The sequence below is a fragment of the Pleurodeles waltl genome, chromosome 7 (assembly GCF_031143425.1).
Source record: "Pleurodeles waltl isolate 20211129_DDA chromosome 7, aPleWal1.hap1.20221129, whole genome shotgun sequence".
In the NCBI taxonomy this organism is placed as follows: domain Eukaryota; kingdom Metazoa; phylum Chordata; class Amphibia; order Caudata; family Salamandridae; genus Pleurodeles; species Pleurodeles waltl.
In genome coordinates this window covers 1,163,297,358-1,163,323,225 of record NC_090446.1, presented here as the reverse complement: position 1 = coordinate 1,163,323,225, position 25,868 = coordinate 1,163,297,358, and the positions used below count along the sequence as shown (strand labels likewise).

The window sequence follows — 25,868 nt, the reverse complement described above, 5'->3', positions numbered from 1 at the left end:
TCAAAAGGTCAAGAACAACTGTTCTACAGTAAAAATAAAATTGCATCCATTTGCAGAATTCATGTACAACAGAGTATTGATACAAGGCACACTCTCTCTCCCCTCCCACCCTTGATGAAAATATCAGTTGCCCCTCCAGAACACAATGCCCACTAGTAATTATGCTGCAGACCATTCATTTTATCATAGTAATAGTGCATAAAAAATCTTCTCCTTTAGTCACTGTGCACAAGTACCACTGAATGCCCATTCATCAGTTACTGTGCACAGAATTCCTGCCTTGATCTAGCATGCCTCAAAATGCCTACCTTAATTTTACCAGGAGATGCAGAGAGGATGCGTCAGTCTACCGTGCCGTGGCCTGTGGACCTACAGAGAACTTTTGTGCTACGTGGACCGTAGGCTGATCCAGTGAAAGGGCTGTACTAGTGGACAAGTGCCCATGCTTGTGACGAGCATCCCACAAGTAGCCACAGCCCCGCTCAGCCTTCTCCAGTCACAGGACCTAAGAAAATAGATTCTAGAGTGAAGCTAAACTAATCCTGCGTGCCCTAGGCCCATTAACCTACAAGAGTGGGTCTGGGATCTGGAAGCCAAATATTCTGTACCATATGCGTAGAATAAACGGATTCAGAACCTTTAGTATTTAGACGTCACATGTCAGAATACTTTCCCATAGGCCTTCATTGAAGAATGGCAGACAGGGGTTTTCTCCCCTCACTGCTGGAATCTTAACAAACTATGTTTATTTTCAGTCTTATTATCTTTAATGTATCTTATACCTTAGCACTCCTAAGTTATATAAAAAAAGAGGACTCCCAAAGAGAGATGCACTCAGATCTCATCATCTGCCCAACCTCACACCTCTCTGATGTGCATGAATAGCACATGGCTTGTCACCTCCACGCTCATAGTGCTATTAATTCCCATTTTTAACTCACGTGATTTCGGAAAAATCACTTCCACAAAGTCACTGCTGCTCTAAGCCTTATTTGAAGCGTTCTATTCAGGTGAGTTTAAAGGTGTCATCCGGCCAATGACATCACCACAGGGCTCAACACAAGCGATTCAAGTGAGGCCATGAAACAAAGGAACATTCTGGAATGTCTGCCTTTGTGATTGTTAGCAGTGCAAGACAGGGCAAAGAGAACAGTGTGTTTTCCTTACACAGGATTGGATGCTTAAAGATTGCCCTACTCAGGAGTCATTACAACTTATGTGTAATATATAGGAAGAAGAATGTCAAACATGGCCGAAATTGTGGAGAACTGAGATTAAATTGAATTTCTTTCATTTTGCTTTGGGATCACTTCATAGCTTGAAGCGTGCCTCTTGTGGCACTGGAGTGCTTTATATAGAACAGGGAGTAGGTTGCTGCACTTGCGTGGATCAGTGGGTGGGAGAAGTAAGACCACGCCTGTTTACAAAATCACCACACAGCATAGGGGTCAGCGGAAGGGCGTTGAAGTCTTCAGAAGGTCTGGAGTGGATGGACTAGAGTCATACGTTCCCGAAGTTCTCCAATACCCTGTGCCTGTTATTGTTTGTAGTGTAGAAGAGACCACTGTCCATGGGAAACTGATGGGCACTGCTACTCAAGGCTAGTTGGGCAGGGGTTGAGCCAAAATACATAACACTAATCAGAAATCACCTACTTAAGTGATATGCTAGGCCGCTTTAGACCAAGGCCAAAAATTAAGAGAGAATATTCCAAATGTAGCAAAATATAAAATGTGAGAAAAAGAAGAGTAAGGAGGTCAGTTTCCAAATTAATTATGAAACGGTCGGCATAAAGCAACGGAGGAAGGATTTCTTGTTGTTTTGCCTGAACAAAAATATCCGAAACTCTGGCTGTCAGTGGCCGGCTCATCGAAGCCAGTAGTTGGGCCCGCTTTGGGACAGTGCAGAAAATCCACACGGTTTTCGGTTCTCTAAGATCTTTAGGAATATTTGCTCTCTGAAACATCCAGAATCTGAAATGTGCAAATTCTTATATGTCCAGAATTCAACAGGATTTTAGTGGCTTAAATTCTGCTCTGATGTTGGATGCCTTTGTAAAGCTGCGGCTCGGGGCCGGAGGGCACGGCTCAGGCCTCCGCCCCTGCACAGTAAATGATATATATTATTTGCGCAGCAGAGCCTGGTAAACACGGAGCGCCAGCTCTGAAATGGGCTTTCATCTGGTTTTACTGGGGCGCCATAGAGCACACACTAATGAATGAAACCTACAGGGGCTCCCTATTGTGTCAGAATGGGATGGTCCTGGTGGAGACGAATGGGCCCGTCCGTCCTAAACCCTCCTCGTGACTCCCTTTATAATCCTAAAGCGATCGCCTCCGTGTGCTCCCGAACAGCAGATACAAGGCGAGGAAATGGGGGTGTCCTGGATCCCACAGGGAGACGGGCTGGTCCTCGGACTGGAAGTGAAGGATGGAGGAAGCCATCTGCCCACGCCGCTCCCTTTGCCAGAGGCATGCTGGACTTCAGGGAAATTCGAGTTACACAGAATACAGGCTCAGCCGTAGAAACTGGAGCCATATCTGTGGTTACAATGACTTTACTCACTCAGCCCTCCTGCAGCAAAACTGTTTTTCAGGTTTCACATACCTTGCAGGCTCATGCCGCAGAGGGCCGAGTTATATGTAGATATGGATAAGCCAACAAACTAACGGGGAAGAGCCGAACCAAGGGTCTGGCGCAGTGGCATAACAAAAGCCCCTGCAGTCCCTGCGGTGCAAGGGGGACCTAGTTCCAGGGACAGGCACATGCCTGACTGCACCTGACTGGGTCCGAAGCATGGAAAGTGTGTGTGTGCGGAGCAGGGGGAGGGTCTTGTCTGGTTCTGCCTTTACATCCCGTGCACAAGTGGAGCCCTGAAAACGCTTGCTATGTAAATGATAAACCAAACATCAAGTAAAATATAAAGTATTTTCAAAGTTCAAGAAAGTGTGTTTCGTTAACAGGTGGAAGCTTTGACGTTAATATGTCACATTATAGCACTGCACTGAGAAGTACTTAAAAATGATGGTTTTTAAACATGAACTTTGGACCATTCCTGCCCCCATTCCTGCACTGGTGACACGGCCATTAATGAACCAAGAAGCAAAACAGGTGTCATGTGTACCTTGCATGTGGCCCAGATGATTATAAATCAACACTATAGTCAATCAAAGAAATACAGTAAGTTTTTGTACAGCTGGTATTTTGAGCTCACATATTTGAAAATGCTTTCATACATAAAGTAAAATGAGTTTTGGTAAAATTAAATATTTGGCTAAGATCACATAATTTAACAGGGAAAACCTTGATTTATCCATATTCTCATGTTTCACTTTGTACAAATTAGCCAATTGCGTCAATCTAGTTGTCTCTTCTTGTTATGTTATTATTTTACATTTACTTCGTGGAGAATTTTTCTGCAGTAGCGCAAACTCGACCCTAAGATATTGAAGTGCTTTACAAGGTCACATCCATTTTTCTTAGGCATGGGGAAATTAAGTGACTTGCCTAGAATCACGAGATGTTGAGTTGACGAGGAGACTCAAAACTGGTTCTCCAGTTCTGAAGTCAGCAGCTGTGGTCATAATGCCATATCCTGGGTAGAGCAAGGGTTGCAGGCAGAAGCCACATGAAAGCTCTTCATGTTATGGGCCTGAGGTTCTAACAGGACCTTGGGCTGACCAGAGCCAAGCTTCAGTCTCGAGCTTGGCTCGATCTTTCAGTGCTTCACCCACCTCTAGTAATATGTAAGAATAAACTGATCTCATAGGCTCAGGCATCTTCTATAACTCAGACATAGTTACACCAAGCGGGTGGCACAGGCCTTTCAAACTCGGATCCAGAGAATAGAGCCTTATTTGTGTTTACAAAGTGTTTGAGACTCAGACCTGTAGGTAACACATCTTCCAGGCTAAAGTGTCCAACAGCAAAGCTAGTCCCAAGGACAGTGCTTTAACTAGGCATAGTGCCAGCAAAAAAACGTTGGTTAAATATGGGTCCCTAATGGCCCTTCTTCTGACGAAGGTCTAGGTGAAGAGGCTGGGCAGACTGGTCATCAACATAATCTGGCTAGTGTCACTTTGGGGTCCCGCACCTGCTAGTCCTGCACAGTTTTGCTGCAGGTGTTCACACTCCTCCTTGTGACCTCTTTTAAAGGGTGTTGAGTTCTGCAGCTCCTGCCTCCCAGTCACCATTTTACAAAAGCTAGTGCCTCACAGGCATCTCTTCACAGTGCCGGGTTTGACAGAAGGACATCTCGGCAGTTGATCGAGGTCAGTCTGCCCTGTTTGAAGGTCGTACTTGGCTGATGTCAGTTGAGAGTAGGGAGAGTTGTGAGCACCGGCGTCTCCTCCGCTAATGGAGAGGAGCGTCGCCCCACTGCTGTGAGCAGTGCAAAAAAGGAAAAATAAAATTATAATAAACAGAAGGTTATTATCCTTTTATTTTTCAGTGCAGAGACAGGTTAGGGCAGGGTGGGGCTGGGCTGTGTCACATGGAGGAGGAGTGGTATGCGCACCATAGGTGCGCATGACTGTTTGGCCTGCCATCATGTGCCGGACGAACAGACATGCGCTTTTAGCATTTCTCCACCCGGCTGTTTTGCACAGCCGGTGGAGAACATGTACAGGCTCCCACTCCCTGTCTGAACGTTGGACCAGGCCGCTCAGACCAATCACAACGCTGCAGTCATGCTGGTGACAGCAGCGTTGTGACTGGCTTATGGGGAGTCTGGGAGCCTGTGTGGTTCCGGCTGTTGTGAGTCAGAAAGACGAGAGGACAGAGGAGAGACAATAGCCATACACAGCTGAGTGTTTTTGTTTTTCTTTTATTTCCCCCGCCCCACCCCCCCATTACATACCAGCTGCCACTGGTTGTGAGTGATAGAAGGGGGAGAAGATGTTGAACAGACATATGAAAGGGACCAGTATTATGGAACATGCTAGGAATAGGAAGAAGGCTAGAATTAGGATGAGGGTGATCACTGGGAATAGATTAGGACGGGAACTGGGACAAGGACTGAAGCAAGTATTAGGAAGAGGACTGGTACTAGAAAGAGAACTGGGTTAGAAAGAGATTAGGACTAGGAAGAGGACTAGCTCTAAAATGGGATTAGTACTTAAAAGATAACTAGGAAAGGGACTAGAAACAATACTAGAGTTAGAATTAGGAAGCGAGCAAGGAACAAAACTGAAAAGGATTAAGAAAGGGTCTAGGAGCGAGCAGGAATGAGAGAGAAACCATGACTATAAAAAAGGCTAGTACTAGTAAAATTACTAGAAGTAGTAAGAGAGCTAGGACAAGCTTAGGTCTAGCATGAGGGAGAAGACTATGATAGGGAGTAGGAAAATGACAGAGTAGATAACTAAAAGAGGACTAGGAAGAGGGCTAGCTTTAAAACGAGGATTAGTACTGGGATGATATCAAGGAAAGAAATATAACTGAAAAGGATTCGGAGAGGATCTAGGGGCCAGGAACAAGGGCTCTAAAGAGGGCTTGTATTAGTAAAAATGACCAGAAGTAGCAAGAGAATTACTACTAGTGAAAGACCTAGGACAAGGCTGGGACTACTAAAAGGATTTAGTAAAGAATTAAAACAGGGCTAGGAAGAGATTAGAGCAAGGAAAACGACTTGGAACAGGGCTTGTAACATGAATAGAAAGAGGAACAGGACTAGGAAGGGAAAGAGTACCGGGCTTATGAATAGGTCAAGGAAAAGGACAGATTGGGAAATGAAAGGGGTATAAGAATAGAACTAGTATTAAGAAGACAACTTGGATAAAGAACAGAATGGGTAGATTAAATGGGTAGATAAAGACCAGAAATAGAACGAGGAAGAACATCAAGAGGAGGGGCACTGGGACTTCCTTCTTGACCAGGACAATACCAGAACCACCAGGAGGATCAGGTCTTACATAGGTCAAGGGCCAAGATTAGGAGGAGAACGAGGATAGGCCAGGAGGAGAACCAAGACCAGAGGACCAGTTCCACCAAGAACAAGAGGATTAATAAGACAGAAGGAGGAGGTGGATGACAGGAAAAGAAGACTAGGAAGATCAGAAGACAGAGGAGGAGGTTCTCGGGAACCAGGTGCTGAGGGATAGGACCACAAGTACAAGCAGGAGGAGCATGGTTAAAGCAAGCAGGATGACTAGGACGAGGCAAACCGGGAGGTAGGGGGTGTAAGGGAGTGCCAGGAAGTGGGCCACTGGGAGGGACAGTAGAACACAACCATGCAGCCCACTACCTAGTGTTTGTAGTGTTTTAGGGAGAAAACTAGAAGGATGACGCACAGGACCACAAGGCTGAGGACTACCGGGAAGACTAGGAGGAGGAGGAAGAGGAGGCCCAAACCCATCCAGATGGCCAAGACCAAACCCACTTGTAAGTCCAGGAGGATCTAGGGAACCAGGTGAACGAAGAAAAGGTAGACCTGGAGGCTTGTCCAGAAGGATCAACAAGACCAGGAAGAGGGGTAAGAGGAAGACCAGGACGAACAGGAGAGGAGGAGATTCAGAACTACCAGAACTGACCAGAAAGACCAGGACTAAATCACCTGGAGAACAGTAGCCAGGGGATGAGGACCAGGGAGCATGCCTCATAAATATTTTTTAGTTTAGCTTTTTCATCCACGCACCCATTGACCTTTTTCAGCCCACTAGACCATAGCCTAATGCTATACAGATATTACAGCGTGCCTGCTGTCCTTAATCTTATCTGGATTTTATAATTTAGGGTATTAGACATCAGAGCAATCCAACCCAGGAACATCGCCTGGTGTTCCTGGCAGGCCAGTGCCACTGGAATGGCCTACAAAGCTTGGATTGAAATGTTCTCTCAGTTCTGTCTGCTTTTAAAAGCACAATCTGCTGTGACAGCTACCACCACAGGCAGGTGCTTCTGACGTTGACATCTTCCTGCTGAAAGCATGAGAACTGCTGGACGGGAAGCTTGCTGCGGTGGGCCTTCAAACCTCAGAAACAAGGCGTGCTACCACTGCTCGCGCTGTTGATTCACCAGTCACTGATAAGTCTGTTTCACCACTGCTCTCATGGCCTTTTAACCACTGTTCAGAAGGTTGTGTCACCTCTCGCTCACTTGGTCTTTAAACCACCGCTTTTATGGCTGTTTCGCCACTCATGTAGCCTTTTTTACCAACATCAGACCTGTGGACTTAAAAAATATTTACATCTTGTGAAGAGGGGATGGGGGTCTGGTTGGGAAGCAGGGAATCAACCCCAATACTATGTAACCAGCAGTCAAGAGACATAGAAGGGGGTTGTGGCCTTGTGCCACGCACGGCCTAATAACCACTCCTACTCCTCCCACTAAAAACCCAGAACTATAGTCGGCTGCTGTACAAAATGGTTAAAAAACACATTGACAGAGCCTAGTAGTTCTTCCTCATGTTAGAGCTATTAGGCTCTGTCAGCGTTTTTTTATTTAGGCAGGGCGAGATGGGCAAGCTACGAGGGATGGGGCAGAGGAGTGGGCAGGCAACAATGTGGGACAGGGTGGGCAAGCTACAAGGCACCTGTGCTGCAGCTTAAGTAGAATAAATAAATAAAGTTAGAAAATACAACGCTTAATGCAGCCAGGGTTGGCTGCCTCATACTGATATTTTTAAAATGTTGGGGGGGCAGTCCAACGTAGACAGCGGGAGGTGTGTAAGGGGGGGTTATGAACACATCAGAGGGCTATAGGGAGCAGAAAGACAAAAGACAGCAGGAGGTGCAAGCAACACAAGGACAAGGAGGGGCAGGAGGGGGCAGTCAACACCACAGATCGCTGGAGAGGGCAAGCAGCACCACAGGCAGCGGGAAAAGGGTGGCAGGGGCAAGCAACACAACTGATTGTGGGAGGAGGGAAGGAGGTCAAGCAACATGACTGACAGTGACAGCAATAAGATGTGTTCTTATGGAGTGCTTCTACAAAAAGAAACAAGCATTTGCAATGCTACGGATCTTGCATTTCTCCGAGTTAGAGCTATTAGCAGTTGTAAACTCCCAACCGGACTTTTCTTGCCTCATTAAATTGAAAAAAGGGCGCGATTGTGCTGCTACTGTTGACTTCTAGTGAAACCTATCGACAAATGTGCAATTATCTACGTAAACGGTAAAAGGGGAATTAACTATGTAACATGGTCAATGTCATGCGCGCTGTGAAAAAAGAGAAAGAGTAGTCCACAAACCGGACCGAAAACAGCGAGCCTCATATGTTTTCGGTACTTGGTCGCTGCGCTCGAGGAGGGCTAACCACCGGACAAGGCATGACGTATGCATGCCTTCCACTAATGAAAGCAAGCAGATTTTAAAAAGGGAAGCTCACGAACCAATGAAAAACACTGACGCGACATGGACGGGACTCCGAGCCATTTTCTAACTACTACAGCGTCTCGTAAGCAATACGCAGCCTCGACCCTAAAAAGTAGCATTGAAAGCACGAGCTGTGGAAGGACACTGGTTAAGGAAGAAGTAATTGGACCATGCTCCAGGGACGGAACAAATCCAAGAAGAGGAAGTCAACCCAGTATGTGCTGACCAAAGAGGAACAAGTAAATGAGAGTGACAATAGAGCCAACGAGTAGTAAGCAATGAATGGGCTTTAAGTCCCCTGTAAGTAAACAAAATGTCTTGGAGCAACAGTGCATAATATCTGAGGGGAAAGCTAAAAAGGGGCAAAGAGTGGAATGAAAAATGCATTCACAAAGTCACGTATTGGCCCATAATCCCTGGCATTGAGGTGCCTTTATTTTTAGACAGATGTGATCAAGGCAGTGCCATTGCTCACAGTAGAAAGGAGCCAGTGGCTGAAATTGGATGACCCATTTCTCCAGACTGCATACTGTTGTGGGCAAAAGCAAAATGTGAATGACTCCTGAACAGACTAATTGATGGGGTGAGCTGACCCAAAGCCCCTATTGATATTTTTTTTTTTTAGCCTTTTGCCTGCCAACATCGCATGCGTTGTGTCACTGCAGGTTATATTATGTACTATAAGCACCTTGGAGCCCACTCATTTCTCACTATTTGTTGACTACATTGTGACTGTTATTTGTGGCCTATTAATTGGCTAGAGCTTGCCGGTGTCACTTCCTGATCTTTAATTTGGAACATGGACCAAGTACTGACTGATTTACTAAATCCACTCCTTGCTGTGATTCAGGTACTATTTTCTTTATTCTTCCCACCGTTGTGGTTTCTTCTCCTCCCACCCCCTACCCATTTCCGTGTTACTTCTTACCCTCTCTCCCCCCAACCCTTGTCTGTGTTGCTTCTTTCCTCCCAGTTTCACCCTCCCATTGCCTGTGTAGCTTTTTCCCTCCCACTACTAGCCCTCCCATTGCCTGTGTTGCCCCACCCTCCCGCCCACCATAAGGAAAGAAACATCTCATCGCTGCTTCCTCCAACCCTACTATTGTCCTTGTTGCCCTTCTCCACACTCCCTCCCATTGTCCTTGTTGCAGACCCCCCCTCAGCCATAACAAAAATGTATTTATTCCTACTTTAATGTTAGCCGTGCTCCATAACCATGCTTCTGTACAACATGACTAAAAGATACTGCCAAAGCTAGTAGCTTTCGCATAGGCAAAACCTATTGGATTTGTCAATGCTTGATTAATTATTTTCTGTTATTACATGATGCTTGAGAAACACTAAAGCCGTCTCTATGCCAGACCTAAAAACTTGTCATATTGACACTCAAAGGTAGCGTCGCAGCAATCACATGACACACTGTGAGGAAACACAGCCACTAAGTGATGCCATATGTGTGATGCATTTAGCCAGTCCTGGTTTCTTAATCAACTCACTCTGCCTTCTGAAAATTGTAGTTTCTCTTTTTCAAGTACAAGCGAGGCCTTAAAACTCTTAGTATGTATATGACTTGCTTGTAATCCTGATCTTTGCTGCCCATTTCATTCTCTTTAATAGGACAGGATATCAGGCCTTTGGGGCGCTATTGTACTCTCCTTTTTTTCTCATTGGCTGTAACAAAAAATGACAATAAGCCCCTCATTCTTATAATTCAAAAAAGGTTTATACAGCTACAGGAAAACGTGGGAATATGTGAAGAACAATCATTGGCAAAGCCAATTGGTTGTCTGTTGGTCGACAGTCTTTTGGCTTTGTCAGTACTTGCTTTGTTTTGCCATGGTTTTATAAAACGTTATTGTGAGAGCTGTGGGTCCTTCACAAGTATTAAAAAAAAAAATTGAAAAAGGCAACCATAATTTTGAACTCAAGAAATATACGTTGCCATAGTAGTCGCTGGCACTAAATGGAACTACTTTGTGTTTGGAAGTGCTCTTTGTGAAAGTGAAGAATGTTGTAACTCACAGTGAGGTTAGCCAGTGACTGCAGTGGGCTGACCCCCTGCCACATGTAATGCACTGTAGTGGGGGACGAAATACCAATAGATCAAATAAAAAGGGCTGGCTGAAGATTTATATATATATATACATATATATATATATAAGCAAACAAAGTGGTCCTGCTTTCGGCTGGTGCAGGTGTGAGGAATGGATCATTTCCTCTCATAAATCCAAGAACAACCAGTTGCAAGCAACTTCACCACCGCACTCCAGGAGGAAACTTTTTCTTTTTTTCCTTTTAATTGCAATCAAAAATAAATCACCATCCTTCACCACTGACGCGTTTTGACCTGCTTGGTCTGTGAACACATATTGTCATCTTACAGAAGGCCTAGAGCCCTCCCATTGCTTACCATTGGTTGGCTTCATTGTCACTCATTTGCCTACTTTTTGTTCATTAGCTGTGTGGACTTACTCTTCTTGTGTTGGTTGCGACCCTGAAAGATAGGCGCATTAATATGTGCTCCGTTGTTCACTTGTGTTTTTTAGTTGATCATTATTTTCTTTTTGTTTAAGCACTTTTGAGTACATGTGTTTTCCCGCTGTCTTCTTTGTGTGATTGTCCGCCCTTTCCACTGTGCTTTATGTTCCTCTCACTTACATGTGTGCTTCTCTCCACAAAGTCCTAGCTTTGCTGCAGCCTCTTTATCTCCCCAGCCCCATCTTGGTGGAAGTGCACATAGATGAGACGTGCACAGTGATTTGGTGGTCTGAAGTACTGTATGTTGAACGCTGGACTCATAGAAACTCTATGGGAGGACTGTCCACTATTTTGACACTCCTGGCCTCCACCTTTGCTTCTTTCCTTACGACCACCTAAGATGTTTTATATTACCGCTGCTTAGAAAGTCTTACAACTATGGAGGGCCTAGACTCCATTATATGAATTTCCGTATAGTATAATATTTTTTTATTACAATCAGTTTTATTGACATTTTAAATAAAGGGACAAATGGTACAAAGTGCAGCTGTCTAAAGAAAATTGAATATAAAGTCCACAAGTGCAGGTACTCATTTTTAGGTCGAGCGTGCAAGCGCTTTTCGACCTATTGTAAGTATTTTGTGGGCTTTTAACTGTGCCCATCTCATACCCTTCACTTTCACTCATTTGTGCGCTTGCCTTTCAAAAATCCATTAATGTCATTGGTAAATGCTTTACATTTGTCCCGCCATGGGGCGGTTTTGTTACTGCCTTGCAGGCTGACCCAGTTGCATGGACTATTGCACGATTGCCTATATATTTTTCTTTTATCTCTTTCCTTCGTGCTCCATGACTGCCATGGCGCTCACAGCACAGCGTGAACTCCATTGGCTACATTCAAGCACTGGTCACATTGTTCACACTGTTACCTAATCAGTCATTCCCTTTGGCTTTCCCCTTTATGCGCCATGTGTTTCACAAAAACACTTGTAATTGATAAATGCTTTACGTAAAAAATACAGAAATCCTCAAGCAGCTCTTACGACACAGTGGAAGAGCTGATACTACAATATTGACTGCACTCGGGAAACCTTCCCCATAATGCTTTACAGGCCATTACTTTTAGAAAACATTTTTGCTCATAACTAAGCCTATGGTGGTCCTAGATCAATGGGACCTCCACCAAAACGTTGATAACAGTATGAGCTTTATGTATACATCATCTCTGGGTCCCCACACTAGGTTAGTGGAGATCCCAAAATAATAACCCCTCCCACCATTGTGTCTTTTTAAGCTCTCTCATGGTTGTAGTTTGTGTTTTAAAGGCCTTGTTTGTAATTTTATTGCAGTATGCCTACTAGGCCTAAAAATGTGTAATGCGCTATGCCCTGTAGGTGCTAATATTTGCTTACAGTGCATTACTTTCTGACATTTTCTTTTCATGCGGTTATGCCCTCTAGGGTCTAATATATATGGTTCTATGAACATGTTTTTTACAAATGTGATTTTCATTGTGATATCTTCAAGGGGCTGTTCTGAGCATTACAGTTTAATGCCAAATGTGTATTTCTGATAAGGGTTTTTTGTTGGGTTTCATAAAAATTGCATATGTTTTATTAATCTCTCCTTATTGCAATTATGAGCATGATTCAGGCCAACTTGACATCTTTATTGCTCTATGACTGTTTGAACACTCTTGATATGTTTGGGTGACCCTTCTAGTTTATTTTCTTGTTACTCCTCTGTGGCTGTCTTGTTTCTGTTTTTTTGGGGGGAATTGTGTTGGTCAGCCAGGAACTCTGATGGTGGGATGATGAAAGTGGTATTCTGTTCAGATTAGCATGGCAGATTTAAATTAGGATTTTAAATGGCAACATTTTAATTTTTGGCTGCAGATGTAGGAAGAAGGTAAATGTAAGTACTTTAGTTATATGCAGGGTCACTGGAATGGCAGGAAAATACCAAATTATGAGGCAGGGTTGACCAATTTATGTAGTAAGAAAAGTCCTGTTATAAATGTACAACACAAATAGCTCTAACTCAAGCAAATGTGAGACCTGTTGCATTGCAAATGCTTGTTCATAGTACCTGTTTGCTTGTGGTAAGTGCTGGTACTCTCCCAGTTAATGTACTGAAGCAGTGCTGAGAAGAGTATGTACTCTCCATTTCAAATTGAAGAAGCGCGGGTACCCAGTGCTGGGCAGTACAAGCCCATTTAAAACACCACAGTGAATTGTGGTTCCTGTAGTGCACACTTGGGACTAGCCATCCCAGGGACTGGGCTGGAGAGGCACATAAATGTTAGGTACCTGGGTTCAGAGGCCTGAATCGGCTGTGCTGGCTACCTTACCTCACCTGTGTGCCTCAAACCTGCTCAGATGTCCCTGTTCATATCTGGCAAGCTAGTAGGGGCATGGGCTTATAGCTTCGAACATGCTGCTGATAGTAACTTCAAAGAGTTGCATTATCTGATGCCTGTGCCTAGCTCACACAATCCTGATTCTTTGCATTCTGTTAGTTGTAGGCTGCGTGCCTAAATTCAGACCTACAGGTACCAGAATGCAAGCGAAAACCAGAGGCTGGTAGGAGAGGTCTATGGAGGGTTTTCCAAAAGTGGTTATGTTCGTGGGCAGAGTTTTGCCGAAGATGCAGACATGGGTGCCAAGATAATAACACTTTCAACATATCAGCCGTTGTGTTACAGTTACCCTTTCCCCCATTAGAAGAATGATCGTAAATACCTTAGAATTAAAATTGCAGCTGTCCCAGAAGCCCAGGCTGATTAAGGCTATCTGCCCTCGGTAACTGTTCGAGTATTCTGCCAGGTGTATGTTCGCTGCTATTGGAAACTAAATAGTTGATTATGGTATTTGCACAATTCTGATATGGATTAACATGTTAACTTAAGTTCCGAAACGTGCATTATTTTAGGTCAAATGATACAGCGTTTCTGACAAGTGTTGTTGGGTTGAAATATATAATTGTCACTGTATTCCTCTCGCCAGGGGCAGCTGGTTCTAACTACAGCATTTCTTTTACGCCTTTGTGACAAGGTACTTAAGTTAGCTTAGTGTATTTGGAGTGGAACAAGACTACAACTCCCAGCATGCAGTAGATGTTAAAATTAAACAAAAAACTAGTGGTTTCACTACTGACACAGATAAACCTTCTTCCGGTTGAAAGTTACCTTATGCGTGACCTTAAGTCCTCAGTAACATATGAAACATGTTTTTAAAAATTCGTAAACTCTGACGTTTGGTTGTGGTGTCGCTTTAGTCCCTCTAGAGTTTTGCAACTTTACAGAAAATGTACCCAAGTAATTAAAAGACACTTAGGCGTTTGTGTATTTTGCCTTTGTAGTTCGGCCAGTTTCTCCAAGCAATTTCTTTTTCGCTGAAAACACATAATTCAATATTTACGAGTGATGTTATTAATTTCGGTGTAAATAAAAACAATGTTTCAGCAAAGCAGTAAGAAAAAGCAAGTTGAAACTGTGTTTTCGTGAAATGACCCTGCATTCGACCGCTTGCAAAAAGGGGTCCGCGCATGAGTATTCGTCACTTGTTTTAAATTAGGCCGCTGGGGCCTTTTGTGCAGCTGACAATGGAGACTGTAAGCCATGGGGGAGGGGATCAGGGGAGGGCAGTTCATAAGGATGCTAAGAGGGGAACTGTTTGTTCCAAGTGAAGCAGTGAGCGGCAGGTGCGGGAGTTCATGTGCTGAGAGGGCGCCAGAGAGGACGGCGGTCGCAGGGCAGGGTGAGAGCCTTTGTTTGCTTTGGGGCCCTGTCCAACCCCCTCCGGTTGTCGTTGGTGCTGATGAGACGCGGTTATCCGTGAGAGAGGCACCGGGAGTAGGACGCGGCCTCCCCGGGATGTGCTCGCAGCGGATAGGGCAGTGGTTAAAGTGGGAGGTTGTTTGGGGTAAGATTGTCTTAGGGCGGGAGCAGGCAGAGGTGTTCTCGGTACGATTTTGACCCCCGAGAGAAGGGGGCTCAGAGGAAGATCTTTATTTAGACGCTGGTAAGGTGCAGCCCAGAAAATTTTGGGGGGGGGAGCAGGATACGTTCACTGTGGGGAGCTCTGTAAAGGGAGGGGGCGGTGGGGTTCAGTGAGTTGTGTCCTCGAGTGAAAAAGGATAAAAGCAGTTTCATCTTAATGTTTTGGGGTGGTCCCGCCCCAATACAAGGCATATTTTGGGAATCGGGCGGTTCGGTTTAACCCTTTAATTTTATTTATCATTTTACACTAATTTGAGCCTGCAAAGCGGGTGGGGAGGCGACCGGAATGGAATTGTAATTACGCGCTTTGCCTGTACCCTAAAGCATCTCTGGACAGTATCCCCTCAGGGCAAATTGGGGGGAGAGGGGCGCATTTGCAATACGATCAGTAGTTTTACGTTGACCTCACGCCTCCCCTCTTTTAAAGACACAGACGGTTGCGGGTCTGGTCCGCGGATGTCCCATCCAAGGCTCTCGCTCTTTCTAAATCTCTGACCCACGATTCCTCACAGCCTGGGCGCTTTGTACATTCTGAGAAAAGGAAGAGTGCTGGGGGCTGCGCAGATCACACATTAAATCCGACCGTCGTTGTTGTGAAACAGTTTTTGGGGTCAAACTCGCGTTTCCGTTAATTACTACTCTTGCAGTTGGCGGTCTGTGACGCACGTCCTTCTGAGTGGTTTATTAAGGACAGCCCTTGAACGTCTTTTCCGCGAAACTAACCTTAATAACACGTAGAGCTTGACCCGCTTAGTCCCATATTTGTAGCTTCATAGTAACACAACCATAATTTCGTGATTTTAGAAAAATGGGGACTACTGACACTCAAAACTGTTAGTATGTGGTACACGTAGATCTCTGCAGTGGCTAGCTAGTACTGAACCCACCAAGCTATCCGCACTCTAGCTAAGACGGATTTTTAGGTCTCACCTTCCAGACAGCCCATGTTAGTGTGAACTTGCAGAGGTTTGACAGCCCGCCCCTTGATTTGGATTAGTTGGCGTTGTCAGGCTCATTTGCATGCTTCTTGTTGATTAGCTGGTGTGGCCTTAACTTCCTCGCATCCCGGAGCATTTCGAGTCACTTATCCTTTCATGGCTCACATTTCAGGCGCTATGTTTTAGGTCGCGTCTAAGTCAGTGTATGCGCTGTTTGTCATGAGGCGTATGTTTAGTTTACACCGAGCTTAATACCCGTTCGTTACTTACCTGTGGGTTGCTTCGTTGTCACTCATTTGCTTGCTTCTTACTCTTTGCTCTCGGAGCTTTCCTCCTTGTTTGACGCTCGGCCGGAGCACGAGCGCATTAGTGTATCCTTCCACTGCTCATTGTTCAGGCACTACTCTTTTCTTTTTATGTGCACACACTGTTAGTGTGCGTGTGTGTTATAAGATTATTCTTCATGTATTAGTCCCCTCGTTCCGCTATGCTCCAGGTTCCTGTGCTTCTCACTCACATGCCCGCCTTGTTATCGCCTGGGTGCTCAACTCTGCTGTGTTTTCTTCCCGTCACCTGTGTCCTCCATATGTTGCCCCTCTCACCCATGCCATCTGTTGCACCCCACTGTAGTGGCAGCAATGAAGGAAGCGAGGTGATTGCGTTGCATTTAAATCACTCTTTATTTCTTGCCACAAACAATAAGGCCCACGAGGAGCCGCCGGGAGCACCACCGCCAGCCCGAGTCGCGCGCTCTGCCTTTCGTCCTCCTCGCGCCGCCCCCGACGTCACAACCATCCTCGATCCGGATTGGCCGTGACGTCAGGAGGGGACCTAAACATAGAAGAAGGACTACCTTCTGCCCCCCGGCGTCTCGTACGTTAACTCACGTACGACATCTCCCCTTTTAACAGAAACATAAACCTATGGAACTTCATCTCATAACAACATTTTCGAACCTCTTGGGAACTCGGATATGCCTCATCGGCCTGCTCGGAGTAATATACTGGGGTGAACCCACCCTGCCAGCGCCTGTACCCTCTTGGCCTGAACTCATTACGCTGTGGTGTCTCTCTTCGCAGATTAGGGCCTGCTACTATTCTGTCCTTCGGCATCCGCCAAGCCGCGCCATGCTTTCTCACACCGATCTGCACTTCCATGTCCGATCCGCCCTCGCATAGAGGACGTATTCACACACTCCTCATCACCAGTGACTACATCCCTGGCTTCATGACTTTGCCACTCATCCACATCGTCCACGCTCTCGGCCCCACACCCACGACTACCTCTCATGATGATTTCCTCTTGACCAGCCTTAAGCCTGACAATGTCGTCCTTGCTTCGCCACCCCCCTCCTTCCAAACAGACTGCTCCTCTTGTCACTCCTTGCACACGTACAGGGGTTTGAAATACAGACTCTCCTTTCCTCACCTTGTTAGGTTTCTTCACCAATACCCAATGCCCCTGCATTATATCTTTAGCTTTGGCTCTGTTCACGATGTCAGCATACCGCTTGTTGCTTTCCTGTTTAGCCATGATTCTTTCTTTGACTCTCAAACTCTCACCCGGTACCACCTCAATTTCCTCCCTCATGTCATACCACTTATTGAATTTAGGGGTAAGCTCACTCATACATCTTCTCCCTCTCATCAAGTAGAACGGAGTGTGTCCCGTAACTTCATTGGGCGTGTTATGAAAAGTGTGCACCTTGTCCGCCAGAAACGCTTTAACATCCATGTTGGAGGCGACTGCCTGTTGCACGCCCTCCTTGAGGAACCTATTCATCCGCTCAACCCGCCCATTGCTCTTCGGGCTGTACAGCTGGGTCTTCTCCTGCTTTATCCCTAACCTGGACAGAAAATCCGTCATCTGCCTGGACACCAGCTGGGTGCCGTTGTCAGACACCATGATCTTCGGCTGCCCCTCAATCGCGAAAATTTTTGTCAGTGCCTTGATCACTCGGTCAGTGGTAACCTCCCTGACGAACTTGTAGTGGATCCATTTGGAGAAGTAATCTGTGAGAACGATGAGATGTCTACAATCGTCTGGTAGCAGGGTAAATGGGCCCGCGAAATCAATGGCAATCTTGTTCCATGGGCCAGCAGGAATGTCCACCAGCTGCAGCTCCCCTTTCGCCGTCTTCCAGTGTTTGTCGGCCCTTAAACACGGTCCGCACCGATCAATGAAGCTGCTGACGTCGCTGCTAACCCTGGCCACCAGTAGTACTGCTTGAGGAGATTTTTTTGTAGCGGTACTGCCCGGGTGGCCCTTATGGGCAATCCTGATTAGCTTGTCTCTCAAACCTTCCGGAGGCACAAACAGTTTGTGTCTCTTCACAAAGCCGCCCTCAATGGTGAGTTCAGAGCTAACCTGTTGGAAACTCCTGAGTGCTCTGTGCAAGTTCCGGACCGGGGGCCAACGAGCCGTCATGTGGTCCATCACCCTTCGAATAGTCGTGTCCTTCTCCTGAGCCGTCAACCACTCTTCCTCAGATATGGATCCCTCGCAAATGGCTGTTGCGTCCACCATTGCCACCACGCATTCCGTGTCATCCAGGGAACCGTCCTCCTCACCCGTGACTGGCATGCGCGATAGGCAATCCGCCCTGCAATTGAGGCCGCCCTTGATGTGTCTGATGGTGAAGTGATATTCTTGCAATCTGGACAGTAAACGTAGGAGCCTCGAGCTGGCTTTGCCATTGCCACGTCCTTCACCATCCATCATGTATATCAAGGGTTTGTGGTCAGTGACCAGTTCGAACTCCCTGCCCCACAGATAATTCCTCAGTTTCTCCACGGCCCAGACGCACGCGAGCGTCTCCCGCTCGATGGTGCTGTAGTGCTTCTCTGTTTCACTCAATGATCGGGATATGAATGCGACTGTGTTCTCCTTCTTCCCTTGGAATTGGCAAAACACTGCGCCGATACCCTTGGCACTGGCATCAACTGTGATCACGTTCCGGAGATCCTTGTTGTACGGCTGTAATACTGGAGCCGCGGCGATTGCCTGCTTGACGGATTCAACGGCAGCGCTTTGTTCCTGTGTCCACGTGTATTTTTCGTTCTTCCGCAGCAGTTTCCTTAGAGGCTCCACTGTGGTCGCGTATCCTTGCATGAACTTGGAATAGTATTCACTGAGTCCCAGGAACGATCGCAAGGCGTCTTTGTCTCCTGGGCAGGGGGCATCTCGTATGGCCCTCACTAAGTCATCTTTAGGCGCGATGCCATTTGGGGTAAGCACATGCCCTAAGTATTCGATCTTCCCTTCCATGAACTTGCATTTGTCCTTGGAGACCGTCATCCCCCTTTTTTTTTTTTTTTTTTAGCACCTCCAGCACTCTGCCCAACAGTTCCAGGTGCCCCTCCTCATCTTCCGTGTGTATCAGAATGTCGTCCTGGAAGGCTTCAACTCCCTTCATATCGCAGAAGAGAAGGTCCATCAGCTTTTGGAAGACGCCCGAGGCCGATGCAAGGCCGAATGGAAGACGGACGTACCTGTATGCTCCAAACGGGGTAATAAAGGTGGTCAATTCCTTGGAATCCTCCGTGAGGCATACCTGGTGATATGCGGATTTCAGGTCTATCAGGGTGAAGAACCTCAATCCTGATGTGGAAGATATCTCCTGAATGTTGGGCAGAGTATGGCAGTTCACCAGGATATTTCTGTTCAAGGATCGCAGGTCTACACACAGCCGAATGTCCCCTGTCCTCTTCTTCTTGGACACCACGATTGCGGACACCCACTCTGATGCGCCTGCCTCCTCTATTACTCCTTCTACTTTCAGCCTATCCAGGACAGCCTTCAGCTGACCGAAAGGGGAATCGTTCTGACCTTGTGCTTAATTGGCATGGCACCCTCTTTCAACCGTATGGCATGCACAAATCCTCTTACACACCCTACCTTGTTTTCGAAAACGGAATCAAATTTGTCGAGAACCTCAGCTAATCCTTCATGCAAATCCTCAGGCTGCACGTAATTGACCCAATCATCCCTCAGAACTATGGGATCTTCTGCCCCAAGGACTAGCATCACACCCAGCTTCGCCAGGTCCTTCCACCCCACAAGGCTCCTCCCTTTTTCAGCCACATATATCTTCGTTCTCACCGTGCGCCCTCGAAAGGTGAGGGAGTCCCAGAAGTACCCCCTCATCAATATGTCGTGTTCCCCGAAGGCCTTTGGGTTCACATCCGTCTCATGCAGTCGTACATCCTGCCATTTCAAATCAAATGTCCTATCAGGTATCAGGGTAAGAGGGGAACCAGAATCAGCCGTAAATGGCAATTCTACCGCACCAATCATGACGGAGCCAATAGGCCCCTTCACTCTTCCGTCCTCATCATCAATGGACAGCACGATGTCCGCATCCGCATCCATGTCGCTATCGCTCACCGAGCTCACTTTCATGCCCGTACTAGCTTTCTTGGCTTTACACTCTGCAGCAAAGTGGCCCACCTTCCTGCATTTAGAGCAGCTTTTGTACAGGGCAGGGCAGGTCCTGCTGTCTGCTAAGTGGTCCCTTGACCCACATCTAAAACAAGCGAGAGGCCTCCTGCCTCCCCCTCTATCGCTCGCCGCCCTGTCTGGAGTCTTGGGCGCATGTTTCTGTCTGTCCTGCACATAGAACACATTTGAAGCCTGACTAGTGCTCGCCAGTTCCTTAGAAGACACCATGGAGCGTTCCACTGCCTTTGCAATGGCCGTCACTTCCTTCAATGAAGGGTTCCTGCATGAAAGCAAATGTTCCTGCACTTTCTTAGAATGGCAGTAGAACACCACCTGGTCTCTGATGTAAGTATCAATCATCTCCGCAAATTCACAATCTTGGGCCAAAACTCATAGGCACGCTATATACTCTTCGATGGTCTCTCCTTCCTCCTGTTTCCGCAGTGCGAATTTATGGCGCCCCACCATGATGTTGCATTCCTCAGCATACTGCAGCTCAAGTCGCTTAACGGCCTCCTGGTATTCATTCAGAGGAGCGGTAGCCCCAGGGGGATTCACATAAACCGGCAAGCTATCGAAAACCTCCTGGCCAGCCTTCCCCAACAGTCCGAATAACAGCGCCTTTTTGCATTCGGGGCTATACCCCTTACCATCAATGGAGCCGATATAGTTCTCAAATGCACGCAGCCACCCCTTCCATTTCATGCACGGCTTACCAGGAGAGTCCAGGAAGAGAGGAGGCATGCAGATACTAACGGTCTGCGACATGACCTGAAGGCGGGCACCACACCCGGATAGACCACGTGAAACAGGTGCAGCAGCAACTATGGAGGCTCCTAGGCGGCAGGGTACCCCAGGGCACAGGATAGCCGGGGCCCACCAGTACACCGGCCACGTCCAATGAGGTGTACACAAGTTGACAGGAAACCCGGGGCACGGGCCTACTGCCTGGTCCTCACGTGGCAGGGGTCGTCACAGATCACTCGCATAGAGCTCCCCTGCATCAGCTCACCGGAGGCAGTGCACGTGGTCATCGGCGAGGAGATATCAGCGCACCCCATCAGCAGCAGGAAACATCAGGCACGTTGGACTACACTCGTGGGCCATAGTAGAAGCTGTGACCCTCGTCGCCATTTGTAGTGGCAGCAATGAAGGAAGCGAGGTGATTGCGTTGCATTTAAATCACTCTTTATTTCTTGCCACAAACAATAAGGCCCACGAGGAGCCGCCGGGAGCACCACCGCCAGCCCGAGTCGCGCGCTCTGCCTTTCGTCCTCCTCGCGCCGCCCCCGACGTCACAACCATCCTCGATCCGGATTGGCCGTGACATCAGGAGGCGACCTAAACATAGAAGAAGGACTACCTTCTGCCCCCCGGCGTCTCGTACGTTAACTCACGTACGACACCCACCTGCTTAAAACAAAAAAAAAAAAATATTTCCCATGTTTTATTTTGGATCTATCTTTGGTGGGTGCGCGCTGCTTCAAAAGCTTTTCACGTGCATTTTTTTTTAGTTGTGCTGCCCAGCATAACTAAAACTCATTGACAAAGCTAGCAGGTCACATGGGCGAGACCTTATGGCTTTGCCAGTGCTTGATTTCTTTTTGATTAAGCAGTCCACAAGAGTGAATATTGTCCAGCAATACCCTTTCACATCGCGCTATCTTCGTGTCGTTTTCTGTGCCTCACCAGAGCCAGCCTTGTTGCCCCTCTCCCAACCGCTTGAAAAAAAAAAAAAAACTTTTGCAGAGGTTCTTTTTATTTACCATCGAGGTCGGACCGATGGTGGGGAGGGGGTTCATCTCACTTTGTAGGTGTATGCACACGTCTACAAAATGATGTGGCTAGCTGCGTCATAGACTTTTTATCTTTTTCGTGTCTTTAGCTGTGCTGCACAGAATAGTTATAAACATTTGGCAAAGACAATAGATGCCAAAGGTGAGACTATTAACTTTGCCAGTGCTTGTTCAGACTGTCTGTGTATGTGACAGGAAGGCCTCCTGGGAAGGGCGCAGACTGGTCTCTGGCTCCAATTGAGCACTTTAAAAAGTGGCTTCCAGCGGCGAGGGACATAAATTCTCAAACAAAAATGTGAAATGTACTCCGAGAGACTTACAAAATTGGCTTGTAATGATAGGCTGCACATGCTCGGCTCCATGACTTTAAACAGAAACACTGCGTAAACCCTGGTCTCTGCTGCTCCCACATCATAAAATGACTGTCCAAAAGTGCACGTGTTTACCACTGGGCCGACAGTCTGCGACCCAGCTTTGCACGTTGGCTGAAGTTCATGGCTGAGGCCTATTCTCAGTTTTAAGAAGCGAGGCTGCAAATTCACAATTTATGTAGTAAAACTTTTGAGTACATTGAACGTTAGCACCGGCAGTAAGCGAGTTCTGTTTTGAAAAGCAGAGATGAGGTCAGGCTTTTCGAGAAGAGTGGGTCACTCCACAGGCCACCAGCCCCTACTTTTTCATTGGCACAAGGCTCGCGCGTTACATTTATTTGTAGATTTTGAAGCGCGCCTTCTTTTGTTTACGACGAGGAATCTAACATGGCTTATAACAGCCGAGGGCTCCAGATGCTGAGAGCTTACTGACCTGGGCTTTGCAAAAACTTGCTGTGCCTGGTGGGATGAGGGGAGGTGTCTGCTGGCTGCTTCAGCGATTAGGTTTTGAGCTGTGGGACATCGCTGTCGGTGTAGTTTGTATTACGACCCCCTCAAAGTTATGGCGCTCCGTAAGAAGATTCGGAGTAGTGAATGCTTCAAGATGGTTTAGGAAAAGCCTTGTTTCTGGATTAAATGCAGAAAGTTTTTGAGAGAGCCGGGTACTGCCACATGGACGGTCAGCAGCGACAGACAGTCTTGCAAAGAGATTGCACCAGGCTTCATGGTCCATGGTAACCAGGGTTGTGGAGACAGTGGTCAGGCCAGGTTACGGAATTCTGGTGGGAAGGAAGGTGCAAAGCGATCTAGTCCAAAAACGTCCCCTCACCGAACTCTGACGTCCATACCTCGAGCATGGATCGCCTCCATACCCTCTACCTGTTGCTCCAGTCTTTAAACAAGGCCCTGTTAAGGTGGGCTGCATGGATTTTACATTGGGGAGGTGAGACACCCTCCATGCTTCCCCTCAGTACACAAGATACTTCCATCAAGCTGGTAGGGTCCTATAATTAGAGGAGGCTTTGTTTAGGGCACATCAGTAAGGGGACACAGGTGCCTACTGGGGTCAACCTTTAACTACTTAAGTCTTGGTGCTCCGGTCCAAGACCAGAGGGTGAAAACTCACATGTGGGAATTTAGAGGAGTAAAGTGACCAAGGGCACGCAGGGAAAGCCATCTGAGTCCGCGCTATGATTTTGTCCTTACAGGTGGGACTCCTGGTTTTCGGCAGGGACGTCTGGTAGAGCAGGTAACAGTACATCCATGAACTATCCTCTCACTGAGGTACATGGTGGACAAAACGACCTAAGTTGACTATCCCTTCTGGCTCCCTCCGGATCTTGTGGTTGTCACTAGTGGTACTGCCATCCTGGGTGTGGGGCATGACCTTGAGAGGTTCCTTTTCGGCCCCCTGCTGAGATGGGGCATAAATTAGAAAGAGCGGCAATACTGAATGAAATAATTTATTAATTATAGTGCAGTTAATTTAAACAATTCCATGATGAAAATGGTATACATAAAAGGAAAGGCAGTGATGAAAGCAGTAAATAGGCAATGCGCCAAGTCAAGGTGGCCTTTTGAAAGCACGTTCGGTCATGTCTCTTCTAGGGCAGGAAGACTGCAAGAGACATCCCTACAGCCCGGCCTGGCTGCAGCGCTCGGGGTTAGGTCTCGCATCCCGTGGGTGCTCAGGAAGGCGTCGTTCCGGTAGTGTCGGAGTCTCACCCCTGTTTCCGGCGTGGGGAGTTATTGGGGTGAACGCCCCCCCCCCCCCCTCACGGTGATCCAGGGTTGCTGTGAAATGTGCACCTTTGCTGTCCCAGTTCGGTTTACTGTGGGCTTCTGGCGGGGGTCGGAGTCTGGTTAGAGACATAAAGTACCCCTTAGAGAAAACTAAGGTCGCCGTGAAGAGCATCCCGGGGACTAACTGGGCCCTGGAGGTGTTTGGTGCTTCGAGTGTTGAGCCTCCTGTCCTGAAGACATCCCGGCCTCCTGGACCCAGCGGTTACTCATTAGGGTCTGAAAGGCCCCTCTGTACCAGGTCCTGTGAAGTGTGTTTTTTTTTTTTTTTTTTTCCCATGTTTTTTATCTTAGGGTCTGTGATGTATTTTTCTTGTATGAAGTTCTTAATGTGATATAGATGCATTCCTTGTGTTGTAGTTTGTAATGTGATAGAGCGGAACGTGGTAACAATTTACCTGCGTTCGGACTCTCTTTAGGTCGATGAATCTTTTGACTATGTGGGAACTCTCTGTACTCTTAATCGATCAATCACCTTATATCGATAATCAATAACGAACATAAGCAACACCTTGAACAACATAACACTTAACAATTAATCCAGAATACATTTCGGCGAACCCTGACCTTTCGGCCAGGAATAACCACACCAGTTTATTTCAAAGTTAGTGAATTTATTTCCCTATATTAACAAAGCTAGCACGATATAGATGTGTCTCAACACCAAATGATAAACATAAATGAACATTAATAGCTGTCCATATCGTCGGAACAAATGTAATCTATGTAGCATTTGAATCACAAGGCATTCGATAGTGGCAATGCAAAGCACTAATACGATAATGTGTAATGGGCTAATTGCGTACATTTAGTCAGCATAACAAGATCTCAAATTGCATCGTGCGACATATGGAATCCTCGTCTAACCTCAAATTAGCATCAGCATGTGGGACTTCATGCAAAAACAATTTGGCAACATCAATTTAGAAAACTCCTAGCTAGGGTCCTTATCAAAATCAGCAGTTGGTTACCTAAAAGAAACACAATGCAATTGTATAATTTCCTTTCATAATTACCAATTCCAATCAGCAATCAATGAAGTCTTCGTCTCACAGGTACCGTTTCTCGATCAGCATGGGACGGGACAAAGGGGCAGGGGTGAACGGGGCAATTGCCTCACGGCGGCAAGTTAAGGCTACTACTTCATGCAAAGGGACAAATCAAAGTTAAAGTCTCTAGGGCAAGAATCATTAAAGTCTCTTTCTCTCGACTAGAGAAAGCATCAAAGTCTCTCAAAATGGCGTCGCAGCAAAATGGGTCATAGTAGCTACGAAGTCAAAATGGCGGGATGTCCGAAGATAGAGAGAGAGAGCTTCCCTCTCGTGCACCTGGGTTTTATAGACAACAGTTCAAGTCCTGTAGGGTCTTCATTGGAGGGTTCATAGGTTAGCTTCAAATTGACCAATCAAAAACGACAGTTCTCAAGCTTTTACTTAAGCATACATTATCCTTGGAGATGGGTACGCAATTTGCAACATTGTTTCTCGATTAGCTTACTCTCAGAGGCTCCATTGTCCGCACCTGCAAGCCGACCTTGAATTTAAGAGAAAATATGCCATGCTGGCACCAACTTTAAGATAAGCATGTGAACAGTCTCTGTGGAAAAGTACAGCTTCAAGCAGAAATACACGTTTAATAGCACAGTGGAAAAATACGAACATTTAAACCGTGAGACCAGGCAACTAGGCCAAAGCCTCCGCTAAAGTAATGCTAAGCTAAGGCATTTCAAATAA

The 25,868-nt window shown here is 46.6% G+C and overlaps 1 protein-coding gene across 7 annotated transcripts in view; it reads left to right on the top strand.

Annotated features, from left to right (window-relative positions):
* The window catches only part of SEPTIN9 (septin 9), a 629,083-nt gene that overhangs the window by 541,327 nt on the left and 61,888 nt on the right, over positions 1 to 25,868 (top strand). The window contains exon 1 of one of the 7 annotated variants that reach the window (XM_069200266.1): positions 14,419 to 14,548. The exons of 5 other annotated variants lie outside the window; for them this stretch is intronic. In XM_069200266.1, the coding sequence (XP_069056367.1) occupies positions 14,446 to 14,548 (103 nt within the window). In that variant the 5' untranslated portion in view covers positions 14,419 to 14,445. Of the gene's footprint in view, positions 1 to 14,418; positions 14,549 to 14,607; positions 14,813 to 25,868 lie in introns of those variants that run through there. One more of the 7 variants, XM_069200269.1, reaches the window with a different exon arrangement.